The following is a 16214-nucleotide window of genomic DNA, read 5'->3' as shown; positions in this document are numbered from 1 at the left end:
TACTCTGGACAACTACAAATACCTAGGTGTCTGGTTAGACTGTAAACTCTCCTTCCAGACCCACATCAAACGTCTCCAATCCAAAGTTAAATCTATAATTGGCTTCCTATTTCGCAACAAAGCATCCTTCACTCATGCTGCCAAACATACCCTTGTAAAACTGACCATCCTACCAATCCTCGACTTCGGCGATGTCATTTACAAAATAGCCTCCAATACCCTACTCAACAAATAGGATGCAGCCTTTCACAGTGCCATCCGTTTTGTCACCAAAGCCCCATATACTACACACCATTGCGACCTGTACGCTCTCGTTGGCTGGCCCTCGCTTCATACTCGTCGCCAAACCCACTGGCTCCAGGTCATCTACAAGTCTCTGCTAGTTAAAGTCCCCCCTTATCTCAGCTCGCTGGTCACCATAGCAGCACCCACCTGTAGCACGCGCTCCAGCAGGTATACAGTGGGGCAAAAAAGTATTTAGTCAGCCACCAATTGTGCAAGTTCTCCCACTTAAAAAGATGAGGCCTTGTATTAAAAGTCCTACAATGTGATTTTCTGGATTTTTTTTTTCTCATTTTGTCTGTCATAGTTGAAGTGTACCTATGATGAAAATTACAGGCCTCTCTCATCTTTTTAAGTGGGAGAACTTGCACAATTGGTGGCTGACTAAATACTTTTTTGCCCCACTGTACCTCTTTCCCTACTGTATTTATTTTATTTATTTATTTTGCTCCTTTTGCACCCCATTATTTTTATTTCTACTTTGCACATTCTTCCACTGCAAATCTACCATTCCAGTGTTTTACTTGCTATATTGTATTTACTTTTCCACCATGGACTTTTTTTTGCCTTTACCTCCCTTATCTCACCTCATTTGCTCACATCGTATATAGACTTGTTTCTACTGTATTATTGACTGCATGTTTGTTTTACTCCATGTGTAACTCTGTGTCGTTGTATGTGTCGAACTGCTTTGCTTTATCTTGGCCAGGTCGCAATTGTAAATGAGAACTTGTTCTCAACTTGCCTACCTGGTGAAATAAAATAATAATAATAATACAAATTCCACAGTTCCAGGCCCCCAGCACTGTATGGGAATTACACCTGAGCAGTGAGCTGGGAACCCTTGGTGACAATACACTGGGAACAGAGCATGGACATATAGCAAGAAGGGGATTTACTGTAGCACAGGTGGCATGGGAACAACACGGCTTAATGGGAACATGTGGACATATGCCAAAAGTCCACCACAGCCACTGAGTACATTAATGTTTGCTGGAGGCCTGTAGAAGCGTGATGGGAGGGTTGGACCAAGTAGTGGGAAAAGACAGTATTAACAGCTGTTAACTTGGTTTCAGTGTGGCCTATGGCACCATTTGTCTCTCAGTTCCCAGTACTCATCATGTTGGCTAAACCCACACGTGAAACTGCGAGGTCGGACCGCGTCCACATGACATAACTCATGGATTATTTGTAGTGTGTATGTAGAAGAGATTAAGCTGGAATGATTGGATAGAAGGACGGAAAGATAGTGAATGCTTTTGTTTTAAATTAATGAGAATACAGTTTGCCAGGCAGTGGGATTAGAAAAATAACTCCAATGACCTTTCGGTAGACACTTTATTAAGTTATTTTACACCCTGTCATTGGCTGTGTTTACACAATCTGTACACATCTTTTTTTCTGACTGTCCACACAGTTTTATGTTACCCATGTCAGATTTGCACCTTCACACTGATGTGCAAAGCCTGTGAAGTAGCATACAGATGCAGTGCTCATTTCCTGGCACTAGCTAGGTTTCCGTCCAATTGGCGATAGATTTTCATGCGAATATTCTGAAAAATCCGCGTAAACACAAATTTCGAATTTTCCATCAAATATACTTGTTGTGGATAAAAATCATTGCGTGATGACATTGTGCTCACAAAATGTACTCTAGCCAACAGCTCGCAGATACAGTACGTGTAGACTAGTCTACATTATGGATTATAGGTAAAAACGAGAATATTTGTCAAACGGAAGTCTTTCATAAATCATCATGTCACCAGAATAAGACCCTGGATTTTTATTGGAAAGGAGCATCAAGATCACCGTGTGTGCACTTTCTCCACCCTGTGAATTGTATCATAAATTATTTCATCTGTAGCCTATAACCTGCATGGTTTTGCAAATCGTAGTGGGAGGACCACACACCATATCATCACGTGACTCCAAGTTTCTCAATATATGATGGTTATTATATCACTATTCTTGCGCGTATAGGCTTTTCCACCGCCATTTATTTCACAAATTTTCCCGACACAAATATCTGCATTTTATAAAATTGTACCAAAACGTCACACCTATTGTGATTGTTTTTTTTTATATATGGTATGACTTTACTCTCACAACTGTGGATGGAAACAAGTGTTCCTGGGTAGTTTTGTGGTAACGGCTGGTCGTGTAAAAAACTTCAGAGGCAAAAAAATCTGAGTCCAAACCATTGAGATCCTATTAAATTATTCTAATTCCATGGTCGACTGAGGTCGCATATGGAGCACTACAATTTTATCAGGATTGAGATCCACATATGGATGTGGTCATATCTGAACTCAAAATATCAGATTCCATGTGTTTTTTTTCTTCCAGTTTGCACATTAGGGAAAGATCAGATATACAGTACCTGATGATAATACCTGATAATACCGAAAACCGCCGAAGCTCGTTGGCTAGTGCCAGTGTTGTCTAAGCGGTGAATATTGTTTCAATCCAAGTCAGTTTTTGCGGAGATTGATGTCTTTTCTAATCCCATGTGGGAAGCTAGGATGGTTAGTCAAGGACAGTTGTTGCTGCTGCCAAAATAATTTCAGTCTTGTGTTTGCTTTTAACAGATGTGGGGTGGATTTAGGACCATACCAGAGAACTCTTCCAAGACACACAAATGCACAGGGGAAGTATTAAGTGTTCCTCTGCTACATACACAGAGTATTAAAAAAAACATTAAGAACATCTGCTCTTTCAGTGACATAGACTGACCAGCTGAATCCAGGTGAAAGCTTTGATCCCTTATTGATGTCACCTGTTAAATCCACTTCAGTCAGTGTAGATGAAGGGGAGGAGACAGGATAAAGATTGATTTTTAAGTCTGGAGACAATTGAGATGGGTTGTGTATGGTCTACCACCCAAAGGACATCCAGCCAACTTGACACAACAGTGGGAAGCATTTGGGTCAACAAGGGCCAGCATCCCTGTGGAACGCTTTCAACCTTGTAGAGTCCATCCCAACGAATTGAGGCTGTTCTGAGGGCAAAGGGAGGCCCTCAGAACCTTTTATACAAAAGCCTTAGGACCGTAACTTTTGAACATTACATTTTGAAGATAATACAATACATTTTGGACAGTAACATGGTTTAAGCAGTAATAAAACACCATCAAACTTAATTGTGTTATCGCTTTTATCTTCATGTTTTATTCATACAGTATATTCCTCACACACCAAATACAATATTTACAATTATACAAAGGTTACCTCAGTAAACAATTTAGACAACAATTTTTACATTAATCATCCCAAAAATGTAGACAACCAAATGCCTTTCTGCAAAGCATACACCGTAACTACATTTAAAATAACATGAATTTCAGATTTTTTTTTAACTCCAAAAGTAAAGGTGCTATTACAGGGTTAATTTCCAGTATCCTCTCTGAGGAAATTCCAGTTCAATCTGAATGTATTGTTTATGTGTCCTCAGTAGTCTCAGGGTGTTCCCTGTGTCTTCAGATCAGCTAGTCTCTTCATCGGGGACAAAGACAAACTTCCTCTGTGGAACTTCCACCTGCAATTTAAAAAAAACAACACCGATTTCTGTTAAATAAAACAGGACTTTTCTTATGCTAGGTTCCTCGAAAACAAAAGATTCCATTTTGTGATTCTGCGATTGCCACATTGTTTGGAAAATCAACAATACCCTACATATTATGCAAGGGCTTGCAAATTTGATCAATCACCGCACTATTATCGCATATATCAGTCAAATCACCTAATATTACTGCATGAAACTGTCCGATCACCACACTACAAAAAAAGGTCTCACAAAAAATTCAACCAATCACCACACTTTTACAGCATAAAGTTAAGCCACATGTCAACAAATGTTTTCCCCGTCAGTGCATTTTCGTGATAAATTGGGCAAAACTCATCACAAAATGTCAGAAATGCAGCAGCAGTATCGAACATTTTTGCCCACAAATATCACAAAAATGACTCTGCACTTTCCTTATTTACTCTTTGTTGTCAGAGTTCGTTCTGGCACGGTGAGGCCTCTCCCGTGTCCGTTATCGTAGCAGCCGTCCAACAGTCCTATTTATAACTCTAGTTAAGTGGCAGGCATTCACAGACTCTAGACCCTAGCCTTCTGAGGGCAACCAGGATTTGCCACAGTAACAACATAACAAGCAGCTACCACACATTAATGGGCCCACAGAAACATTAGAGACTAGACTACTCTCCCGCTCCTTTCTCCTTCTTTCTTTATCTCTCTCTCTCTCTCTCTCTCTCTCTCTCTCTCTCTCAGCCTGTGTTAGGGACTTCAACCATGGCTTGTGTTGTGTTTGGCTTTGTTCAGACATAACACAGCGCTTGACGATGGAAAGGTGTCATATGATCAGCGTCCATCGTAAAATAACATGTCAACCACAGGAGATGACTCAGATAGCGATGTTCCTCTCACCTGTCTAAATCAGACTGACCTCGGCGGTATGTGTTCCCTTTGACGGTAAGAACGCACCCCGAGGTTCTCAAAGCACAACCTTTTTTATCTTTGACTGTTTAGACCAGATTCTTTCTCTCAGTCATTTTTTATGAGTTGTCTTTGACTTTTTCCAAGATGACATAGTGTCTCAGTCTGCTGGCTATGTCACAGAAAGGAACACTTTTCCAGATGGATACATGTTAATTAGTTTCCAGAGCTATTAGGCTGGTGGTGAAGAATTGGAGCATACAGTGTTGGTCCAGGAATACCCAGCCCCGGATACGGCTGGAATAGACTCCACGTTGGTAAGGGCCAATTCTTTTTCCTAGCCATGTGACCTGACCAGAAAAGAACTCTGGGCCCAATTGATGATGTATGAGACTATGAACACTCATAGGTGGTGTCTCACCACCTGACCATCTTTAACCCTTAAACTCTTGTTAACTCTCATTGGCTGTGCACGCACATGCACACAATCTCACCTTTCTGAGGGAGCGGACATTAGCGTTGCGGATGGAGTCCATGAGCTGGTCGTGTGAGGAGCGCAGTGGAGTGGGTGGCCTGCTGTGCTCCTGGTCTCTGTTCTCTGCCACTGGCCGCAGAGCGTTCTTCAGCTCCTTCAAGATACTGTTGGTCTCTTTCAGTCCTTTCTTCCCCTTCTTCCCCTTCCCTTTCCCTTGCTTCTTAACGACCTCCTCGTGGAGCCTGATCACCTCCGCTATCTTCCTAGTCGGCTTCTTCTTCTCTGCCGGGGGCTGGCAGGGCAGTGGGGGGGGTGGGGGAGGAGGTGGAGGAGGCGGCGGTGGAGCAGGAGGGGTCTGTTTCTTGGGGAGTTTGGGGGATTGCCAAGGAGACACCCGCGGGGAACCATAGGGCGAAGAACCCGGAGTGGCCTTCAACAGAGCAGTGGTACGGGGGTTAACGGGCCCCTCTGGCCCCACCTGCTGGTTCTGTCTCTGCTCCAGAAGGCGTTTCTGTCTCTGACGGTCCATGTTACGGGTCAGGATGCCTGTCATGCTCATCCGGGGGCCTGGCAGGTGGAACTGGTAACCCAGCTTGATCAGGGTGTGGTTCTCCCTCAGAACCTTCACCATCTCCATCTCCACCTGAGAGACAGACAGACAGACAGACAGAGAGGGGGGGGTTGGGATCGTGAGGTTGTGCTTTTACCATTGCCTGAAAATGTGTGTCGAGCAGCAGCATCAAGACTGAATACCAAGTCCAAACTGACTGACCTGTCCTCCACACATGTGTCTCTGGTTATGGAAGCGTAGCTCAGTCAAGGTGCTATTGCTAGGCAGAGCCTGGACCATGGCCAGAACCCCTTTCCCTGTCACATAGTTGGACTCGATGTTCAGGCTGATGATGGAGGTGTTTTCGCACAGCGTCTTGGCAATGGCCAGCGCCACGGGGTCGTCGGCATGCGTGTTGGCCAGGCTAAAGACACGCACGTGTGTGTTGGAGCGCAGTGCCTCAGCGAACTGTATTAGAGTGTCCTGTGAGATGTCCTCAATGTTGTTGAGGTTGATCTCTTTGAGCTCAGGGTCGTTATTAAGGACTCTTTCCAGGGCCTCATCGACAACTATTGGGTTACCGTCGGCGTTGGGGTCAAGTGGAGGTGGGGGTGAGGTTAGTCTCATAGGCTCCACCCTTGGGGGTCTCAGGAGGCTAGGGGAGGAGATTGCGACTGACAGCGGTGATGGAGGACCAGAATCCTTTGGAGTCGCTGCTTTAGGCCTCTTCTCTTCTGGCTCCTCTTCATCCTCCTCTTCATCCTCCTCATCCTCTGTTTCAGCTTCCTCTTCCTCACTCTCCTCCTCCTCTTCTTCTTCCTCCTCTTCCTCTTCATAATCTTTGTTTTCTTTCTTGTTCTCGTCATCCTTCTCCTCTGCTTCGCTGTTGGTTTCTGTCACGCATTCTTCCTCACTCTTTTCGGCATCATCATCGTCATCCTGTTTAGACATAAGGTGTAAATCTCTCATTAATCTGACTCCGACACCATGGCCATGTTCTCTTTTAACTGTATTATGTCTAAAGTTAGACCTAAACGGGATGTAAGATTTGCATTGTTTTTGTGTGAAGGTCCTAACTGGTTCTCCATTATACCAGAAAGTGATCATTATTGAATAATTAAGCTTCTTAATTGGTCAAACATAATTTAAGGTTATCCATAAAGATCTGAGAGTAGCAAGCTAGCTGAGTTCAGACTCTCTCCTGATCACTGACCTGTTTGGGGCTGCTGACTTCCCCTCTCTCATCCTCCAGTATCCTCTTGGTCTCCTTTTCCCAGTACTTCAACAGAGAGTCTCTACTGAAGGTGCCAGTGGGGGTCTTCTCCGTCTGGTCTCTCTGTCTCAGGCCGATGGGCACGTTGGCATCAGGGTCTATGTCTGCCAGCTCCATCTCCAGCTCTGCTAGCTCCTCTGGGCTGAGAGAAGCCAGTAGTTCATCCTCATCCACATCCTCATACTTACTCAACTCCCGACGGTACCCAAAACTGTTCATTGCTGAAGAGGTTGGCCTCTGGGCTGGGCTCCAGGTAGATGGGGCTATGCGTGCCGTGCGAGTCCGATCAGGGTGGGATCTTTCTGGGATAGGTTTCCGGTCAGAATGGAGTCTTTCTGGAGGTGTGGATCCTGTCAAGTTCAGTCTCGGCCTGATCTGTTTGTCCTCTACTGCTTCAGTGAGAACAGTACCAGTGGTGTGTGCAAGGGGCCAAGCTGGGGTGTCTGTGTCGGTGGTGTGTGTGTTGAGTGTGTGTGTGAGTGTGTGTCCTGTTCTCCTCTCTTCTAATCTCTCCAGCTGCTGCAGAGGCCTTAAGAGGGGGATCAGTGGAGTGCAACAAAGCGTTGGACCATGATGCACAGTCCTTTTTTTGGGAGGCACTGCTCAGAGAGATAGACTAGAGCCACAAAAAGCATGTGAGCTCAGAGAGCAGAGTGGCCCTGGTCAGGCCTGTCAGCGGATCCCAGCAGCGGCCACATTGTTCGTGGCCAAAAAAAAGCCCAACCGGACCCAAGAGAGACAGAGAGCGAGTCATAGAGGAACATAACAAGAAGCAGAAACACAGCGGCCAACATACAGAGACACATAGCAACATTAAACACGTAGTTACACACAGAGGGACATCACATCACACACAGATAAACCCACAGACATAGAAAGACATTCAGACTCAGAGACACACACACCATGACATAAATGTTGTCTCAAATAGTACACTTTTCCCTAGGTGGCTTTGTTCAAATGTGGTGCACTGCATAAGGAATAGGGTGTCATTTCAGATATGCCTCTAGTAAAGACCAGAGTGGTTGTTTATCTGATAGGCGACAGCGTGAAGTAGGCCGTATTGAAATGGTCACTTTTCAAGTGTCTATCACCACTCAACATTGCTGTGTGACACCACTGGCCATCCCGTGGGATGAACTACTAAAGATAACATGGTTTCTATGGTAACATGTTTCTATGCAGCAGACTAATATAGCAATAATGTGGAAGTAGAGCTGTATCTTTTAGTGGGCTTTCATTTAGTACAATGGTTCCTGAAATACTGGGAATAACAATAGACGATTGCGACCGTGGGCTTATTTAAAAGAGGGTTATGTTATCATTTTAGGCTTGTCAGGGTAGAGTGGAGGAGCTTTTCTGAGAGCTGGCAGACTAGGCAGTGGGGATGTTCTCTATCTCTCTCTGCTATACACTGCTGGCTTTGGGCTTTTAATCAAACCTCTTTATACATCACCACTCTGTCTGACTGAATGAAAATTTGTACTTAGTTGGGGAACAAAAATGGTCTGTTTATCTACGGAGCTTTGTAGAAGCTCTTCCGTTCTGTCAGTCTAAATCTTCTAATGAGCCTGAGTGATAACAGTCTGGCTAACACCTAACTCTCAAAGTCCTCCTGACTTCAAAGTCAGGAATGGCTGTTTGAAGTTGTGGGCACAATGCGTCGATAATGAAGGGGGCTGTGCTTTTACTGGTTGGCTCATCTCAGTGTCATTCTCACTCAAACAACCATAGGCACAGCCACACACAGGCCCAGAGCGCCGTCCCCTTCCCATTACAACAGTTGGGTTTTCCAATCCAAACAAAGAGGTCTCAATCCCAGAGGGAAAAAAACAACATTTGAGCGAACCAATCCTTTGCAGACTAGCGTGTCACAGCTCTCCCTGCTCTGGGTCACGTGGGTTGCGTCAGCCAGGCTAGGGTGATAACTCTCTTTGGGTAAAGGGCTTGTTGTTGTAGGTGGCTAATTCCAGATATCCAAAATGGGTTTGACGTGTGTAGATGCATGATGTGTGCATACTGTTTCAGGCAATGGGCAATTATGTGGAGCCTACGATACCTTTCTGTGGATCTATTTCTATGTACAGCAGAATTGTGTGGTCAATGCATTTTTCCCTTGGGATAATAAAGTGTATTGAATTGTGTAATGACACACAGAGAGGGGCTACTGTGAGTGAGGAGGATGGGCTTTTGGTCAAAGTGGTGTCAGGGAAATTCATATTATTCTGTATGTAAATCTGTGACACTGTTTAGTATGATGTATTACGTAACATTAGGTTACAGACCATTATGAATGGAGTAGTGGTCATACAAATCTTACAAATGAGAGGACGTATAGTGTCATCTCACTGGGCACACAATGTCATTTCTGCGTGTACAATTGGGTAATATTTGATTGAGACGTTGATCAATGAGATTACAATTTACATTCGCCCAATCAAAAAGACAGCCAATGTCTCCAGAGTGGTGCAGTGGTCTAAGGCAGTGCTAGCTATGCCACTAGAGATCCTGGTTCGAGTCCAGGCTCTGTCGCAGCCGATCGCGACCTGGAAACTCATTGGGCGACGCACAATTGACCCGTCCGGGTTAGGGGAGGGTTTGGCCAGCAGGGATGTTCATGTCCCATTGCGCTCTAGCGACTCCTGTGGTCAGCCGGGTGCAATGCACGCTTACAAGGTCACCAGGTGTACGGTGTTTCCTCCTGTTTCTTTTGGGGAGGCGGGCAATGTGTCAAGAAGCAGTTATAGCCCCAGACCCATTGATCGCTCTGTTTGGTACAGTTGATGGGAATAACCAGGAGGGGAAGGCTGCCTCTAGTTGTACTCTATTAGCCAAAAGGCTCATGTTGCAATTTTGGAAATTGGAGACTGTACCTACCTTTGAAATGTGGTTACGGGATTTAGGGAATGTAATACATATGGAAAAGGTTCGATACAATACCTCCTATAGAAGTCCAATAGAAATATGGCAGCTGATACTGGATAAATGGTCTAGTCCTGCTGGGTTGATGATCTGCTGCTACTCTGTGCTGTACTCCACTCAATATTTATTTTGGGCTGAACTACACTGCTTGTAATGACTATATGCTGTCTTCTTATACTGTACATGTACCATTTTATTTTGTGTATGTGTGAGTTAAGTTTTGTTTTGTCCTCTAAATTGGCCATCCCATTCAACAGTACAATGGATGTCAATGTTTGTATTGCTGTCTTTTTTTAAATGTATTTTTTATTGGAAAATAATAAACATATTATAAAATACATTTTTTTAAAGAATCAGTGCGGATCGGCTGGGTTGTGTTTCGGAGGACGCACGTCACTCGACCTTAGCCTCTCTTGAGTCCGTACGGGAGTACAACAGCAATGGGACAAGACTGTAACTACCAATTGGATACCACAAAATTGGAGAGACAAAAAAAAAAGACAGCCAAAAGACAGTTTCCAATGTGTTACCACTACGCTCTCAACTGTATAAAAACACAACCAAATTCCAATGGAAAAACAATTACCGACTTTTGGTTTGGTTGTCATCCAAATGTCTATTGCTTTAAACTATTTATAAGAACAGCATAGCTCAAATGGGAATATAATGTCAGATATTTTGTTGATTTATACAACATATTAATGTATTATCACTGTGCAACATCTAATAGCAGAACCAAATGAACTGGATTGCAGTTGAAATTACATTAAAAGTACATGGTGCAACTGATAAATGCCGCTCGAGATTCTGCACCAATTATTACAGCAGTTTTGAAGATCTTCACAGTCCTGCGACAACCTATTCATGCTACTGTATCTTGAACATGCACGCTCTTTATGATTACATAAGCAGACATTTATAGTAACAGTAACCTCAAAATGTGGCCATGGATGTGTTACTCATTTTAAGGTTGAATGTTAGATTAGTTTGTAAGATAGTCTTAACTTTGGCTATTTACTGTATTAAAAGTAATATTGAATTGTTGTTTGGTTGGCAACGCAACCAAATATCAACATTTGAAAGAGATGTTTCTGCTTGGATAGTTCCATCTGTACAACTGAAATACTGTATCAATATGGCGCCGGAGAAGAAGGCAGACGTTTTACGTGCCCCCAACCGATTGTGTTTTTTGTTTGTTTATTTGCATTGTTCGTAACTTATTTTTTTACTTATTTTGTTCAATATGTTGCCGCTACCATCTCTTATGACCGAAAATAACTTCTGGACATCGGGACTGCGATTACTCACCACGGACTGGCAGAATCCTTTTTTTCCTTCAAGGAGTCTAATGAGCCCAACGTGAAGGATATACTGCTTTCATGGGAACAGGCCCAGATCCCCGTGATTTGCATGAAGAGGAAGCAGAGAAAAAGGTGACCGAGGGTGGGCTGCCTTCTGAGAATTCGTAGGCGATTGAATAAACCTCCACTTCCTTCCATTCTGCTAGCAAATGTGCTATCTTTGGAGAATAAAATAGATGACCTACGTGGAAGATTCAACTTCCGATGAGACATTCAAAACTGTTATATCTTGTGCTTCACGGAGTCGTGGCTGAACGACGACACTATCAACGTACAGCTGGCCGGTCATACACTGCACCGCAGGCTAGAACAGCAGCGTTTGGTAAGACAAGGGGCAGCGGACTATCTATTTTTTGTAAATAACAGCTGGTGCACGACATCTAAGGAAGTCTCAAGCTATTTCTCGCCTGAGGTAGAGTATCTCATGATAAACTGCAGACCACACTATCTACCTAGAGAGTGTTAATCTGTATTTTTCATAGCTGTTCACATACCACCACAGTCAGAAGCTGGGACTAAGACAGCATTGAATGAGCTGTCATAAGCAATAAGCAAACAAGAAAACTGTCACCCAGAGGTGACCTTTAAACAGTGCAAAATTCATAAGGCCTCAGTGCCAGACGGATTACCAGGACGTGCACTGTGAGCATGCGCTGACCAACTGGCAAGTGTCTTCACTGACATTTTCAACCTCTCCCTGTCCGAGTGTAATACAAACATGTTTTAAGCAGACCACCATAGTGCCTGTGCCCAAGAACACTAAGGTATCCTGCCTAAATGACTACCGAACCGTAGCACTCACGTCTGTAGCCATGAAGTGCTTTGAAAGGCTGGTCATGGCTCACATCAACACCATTATCCCAGAAATCCTAGACCCACCCCAATTTGCATACCGCCCCAACAGATCCACAGATGATGCAATCTCTATTGCACTATACACTGCCCTTTCCCACCTGGACAAAAGGAACACCTATGTGAGAATGCTATTAATTGACTACAGCTCAGCTTTCAACACCATGGGGCCCTCAAAACTCATCAATAAGCTAAGGACCCTGGGACTAAACACCTCCCTCTGCAACTGGATCCTGGACTTCCTGACAGGCCGCCCCCAGGTGGTAAGGGTAGGTAACCACACATCTGCCATGCTGATCATCATACAAGGTCATTGCACCTGTTGTATTCGGCGCATGTGACTAATAACACCTGATTTGACTCTGGCTTTAATTCCAGTTTGTCTACAAATTAATAAGATACATTTTGGCTTCACGTCTCCATCTCAACCAAAAATCACATTTAAAGAATAGGACTAAATCAAATCATATCATGCTTTAAATGCACTTTAAATATGGATTTAGTGCTCTTGTTTTTACTTAGATTTTTGGTTGAGATGGAGACGTGAGTCCAACATATCAATTATTCATTTGTAGACAAACTGGAATTAAAGCCTGACTAATTTAGTGGCACAGATGAAACTATCCAATCAAAAAATACATCTCCTTCGAATGTTGATATTTGGTTGCGTTGACAACCTAACACAATTCAATATCACTACATTTCAAATCAACCAGAGTTTGAAATGCTAGGCCTATTGAATTGTCTATTTTTTGTTGAAGTCTGGGTTGAATTGAAACAATAGCTGTTGATGACTGCAAATGCTATATAGGCCTAAATAGCTACTAGCTACCGTTTTCTATTAGAATGTTATTTTTAAGTAACACTGCATAATCCATAACCCCTATGAAACATTGACTGACATTGTGACAAAGCTCTTGAAAGAAAAGGAGGGGGAAAAAACAGAATGGACTGTCTAGTTATCCTACTGTTTTGACCGAACAAATGTCAATGAAAAGCATCACTAATGATCTATGAGTGATAAAGTATGGTTACATTTCATTTGCTCTGTTAAACCTACCCTTTGGAATGACTTCGATAGCTGCAGTGAATCTACAGTATTTCGTTTTTATGTGGAGCTCTTTCAACAATCACTCTCACGATAGCGCATTGGTAATAGTCAGTGACAATTAGCTAAGCAGGGATTGGCTTGGTTAAAACCCTGGATGGGAGACCAAAAGGTGGCTGTAGATAGATCAATTCTCCAGTAGGAGGTGCTACCCAGCTTGTTTTTTTTCTTTCTGATAGTGGATATTACATTGAAGATCTGACGTTGTTATAAAGGTACAAATCAAATTCAACATATTTTATAAAAGGCTATGTTGAAATTTGGCTACCATGATGGCATAATCCTGTGGTTGAAATTTCAACTCTCAAAACAACAATTGACGTTGATTACTCTTTTCAAATCCAATGTATTGTCCAAGACATTCCACGTCACAATACGTCTACTATTACATTGAAACAATATTGAGTAAACCAGTTTGGGAAGTGGGATATGTCTTACCCAGTCGTACAATAATATATGAATTGGATGATAATCATTAAAGTATTATACTTCTTTCTCTGAGACCAGGTTGCTTGTTGCATCTTGTCAACAGAGGAGAATTATGGGGAGGATTTAAATTGGTGGTTAAGTGAATTAATGACAAAGGTTAGGCAAATGTAAGTAGAAGGTTAGATGAATTGGGTTAAGTTTAGGATAAGAATTAGCTAAAATCCTACAGTTGTCTCCCCATTAGCTCGAACGCTCAACCTTTGGAATGCTAGATGGTTGCAGATTACTCTCACCCATCCCCCTTGAACAAATTCCCTACTTTTGTTTCTGTCTCAAGTAGCGAGACCCTTAGTAAGTATCATACGTCTTGGAGGTGCTAAAAAATGTGTAAGTATGTTTCATATGGTTCTGAGGCCAGGCTGTTTAGGTAGATGACCAAAGACTTGTAGTACTCATAGTACTCGTAGTATTCTCTTTAGTGTGACCAGAGAGAATGTCTATGGCAGGGTTCTCCAACCCTGTTCCTGTTCACTTCAACCCTAATCTAGATGGCTTATTCATCACAAAACCATTTGATGTTGCCAATTATTTTAATGAGTACTTTATTGGCAAAGTGAGAAAACTTTGGCAGGAAATGCCAACAACGAACAGTGAAACATCATATTCATGCATCAAAAAAACGAAAGAAAATTGTCAATTAGAATTTTGTAAAGTCAGTGTGGGAGAGGTGGAAAATGTTTTGTTTTCGATCAATAATGACAAACCTCCTGGCATTGACAACATAGATGGAAAGCTCCTGAGGATGGTAGCTGACTCTATCGCCACTCCTATCTGTCATATCTTTAATCTGAGTCTAGAGGAAGGTGTTTGTCCTCAGGACTGGAGGGAAGCCAAGTTCATTCTGCTACCCAAGAGTGGTAAAGCAGCCTTTACTGGTTCTAACAGCAGACCTATCAGCTTGATGCCAGCTCTTAGCAAACAGTGTGAAAAAATGGTGTTTGACCAAATACAAGGCTATTTCTTAGTAAACAAATTTGACAACAGACTTTCAGCATATAGAGAAGAGCACTCAACATGTACTGCACTAACACAAATGACTGATGAATGATTGAAAGATATTAAGAAGAAGATTGTGGGAGCTGTTAGATTTCAGTGCAGCCTTTGATATTATTTACCATGAACTGTTGTTGACAAAACTGATGTTTTATGGCTTTTCAACCCCTGACATATGTTTTATTCCGAGCAATCTATCGAATAGAACTCAGAGGGTTTTCTTTAATGGAAATCTCTCTAATGTCAAATATGTAGGGTGTGGTGTACTGCAGGGCAGCTCTTTAGGCCCTCTACTGTTTTCTATTTTTACCCATGACCTGCCACTGACATTAAACAAAGCCTGTGTGTCTATATATGCTGATGATTCAGCCATATACAGTGGGGCAAAAAAGTATTTAGTCAGCCACCAATTGTGCAAGTTCTCCCACTTAAAAAGATGAGAGAGGCCTGTAATTTTAATCAAAAGTACACTTCAACTATGACGGACAAAATTTAGAAAAGAAAATCCAGAAAATCACATTGTAGGATATTTAATGAATTTATTTGCAAATTATGGTGGAAAATAAGTATTTGGTCACCTACAAACAATCAAGATTTCTGTCTCTCACAGACCTGTAACTTCTTCTTTAAGAGGCTCCTCTGTCCTCCACTCGTTACCTGTATTAATGGCACCTGTTTGAACTTGTTATCAGTATAAAAGACACCTGTCCACAACCTCAAACAGTCACACTCCAAACTCCAGTATGGCCAAGACCAAAAAGCTGTCAAAGGACACCAGAAACAAAATTGTAGACCTGCACCATGCTGCGAAGACTGAATCTGCAATAGGTAAGCAGCTTGGTTTGAAGAAATCAACTGTGGGAGCAATTATTAGGAAATGGAAGACATACAAGACCACTGATAATCTCCCTCAATCTGGGGCTCCACGCAAGATCTCACCCCGTGGGGTCGAAATGATCACAAGAACGGTGAGCAAAAATCCCAGAACCACACGGGGGGACCTAGTGAATGACCTGCAGAGAGCTGGGACCAAAGTAACAAAGCCTACCATCAGTAACACACTACGCCTCCAGGGACTCAAATCCTGCAGTGCCAGACGTGTCCCCCTGCTTAAGCCAGTACATGTCCAGGCCCATCTGAAGTTTGCTCGAGAGCATTTGCATTATGCAGAAGAAGATTGGGAGAATGTCATATGTTCAGATGAAACCAAAATATAACTTTTTGGTAAAAACTCAACTCGTCGTGTTTGGAGGACAAAGAATGCTGAGTTGCATCCAAAGAACACCATACCTACTGTGAAGCATGGGGGTGGAAACATCATGCTTTGGGGCTGTTTTTCTGCAAAGGGACAAGGACGACTGATCCGTGTAAAGGAAAGAATGAATGGGGCCATGTATCGTGAGATCTTGAGTGAAAACCTCCTTCCATCAGCAAGGGCATTGCTGATGAAACGTGGCAGGGTCTTTCAGCAT

At 42.9% G+C, this 16214-nt stretch overlaps 1 protein-coding gene across 1 annotated transcript; it reads right to left on the bottom strand.

Annotated features, from left to right (window-relative positions):
* Positions 1-3421: 3421 nt before the first annotated feature.
* lmod2b (leiomodin 2 (cardiac) b) lies at positions 3422-7717 on the bottom strand. Its single transcript, XM_024372985.2, has 4 exons — positions 6958-7717; positions 5967-6683; positions 5214-5837; positions 3422-3816 (listed from the first exon to the last, which is right to left on the bottom strand). The coding sequence occupies exons 1-4, from the start codon at positions 7234-7236 to the stop codon at positions 3763-3765; spliced, it is 1674 nt and encodes a 557-aa protein (XP_024228753.1). The 5' UTR covers positions 7237-7717; the 3' UTR covers positions 3422-3762.
* Between the last annotated feature and the right edge of the window lie 8497 nt (positions 7718-16214).

This window comes from Oncorhynchus tshawytscha, linkage group LG15 (assembly GCF_018296145.1).
Source record: "Oncorhynchus tshawytscha isolate Ot180627B linkage group LG15, Otsh_v2.0, whole genome shotgun sequence".
NCBI lineage: Eukaryota > Metazoa > Chordata > Actinopteri > Salmoniformes > Salmonidae > Oncorhynchus > Oncorhynchus tshawytscha.
Note: the sequence above shows the minus strand (reverse complement) of the source record. Positions and strands in the feature narration are given on the sequence as shown.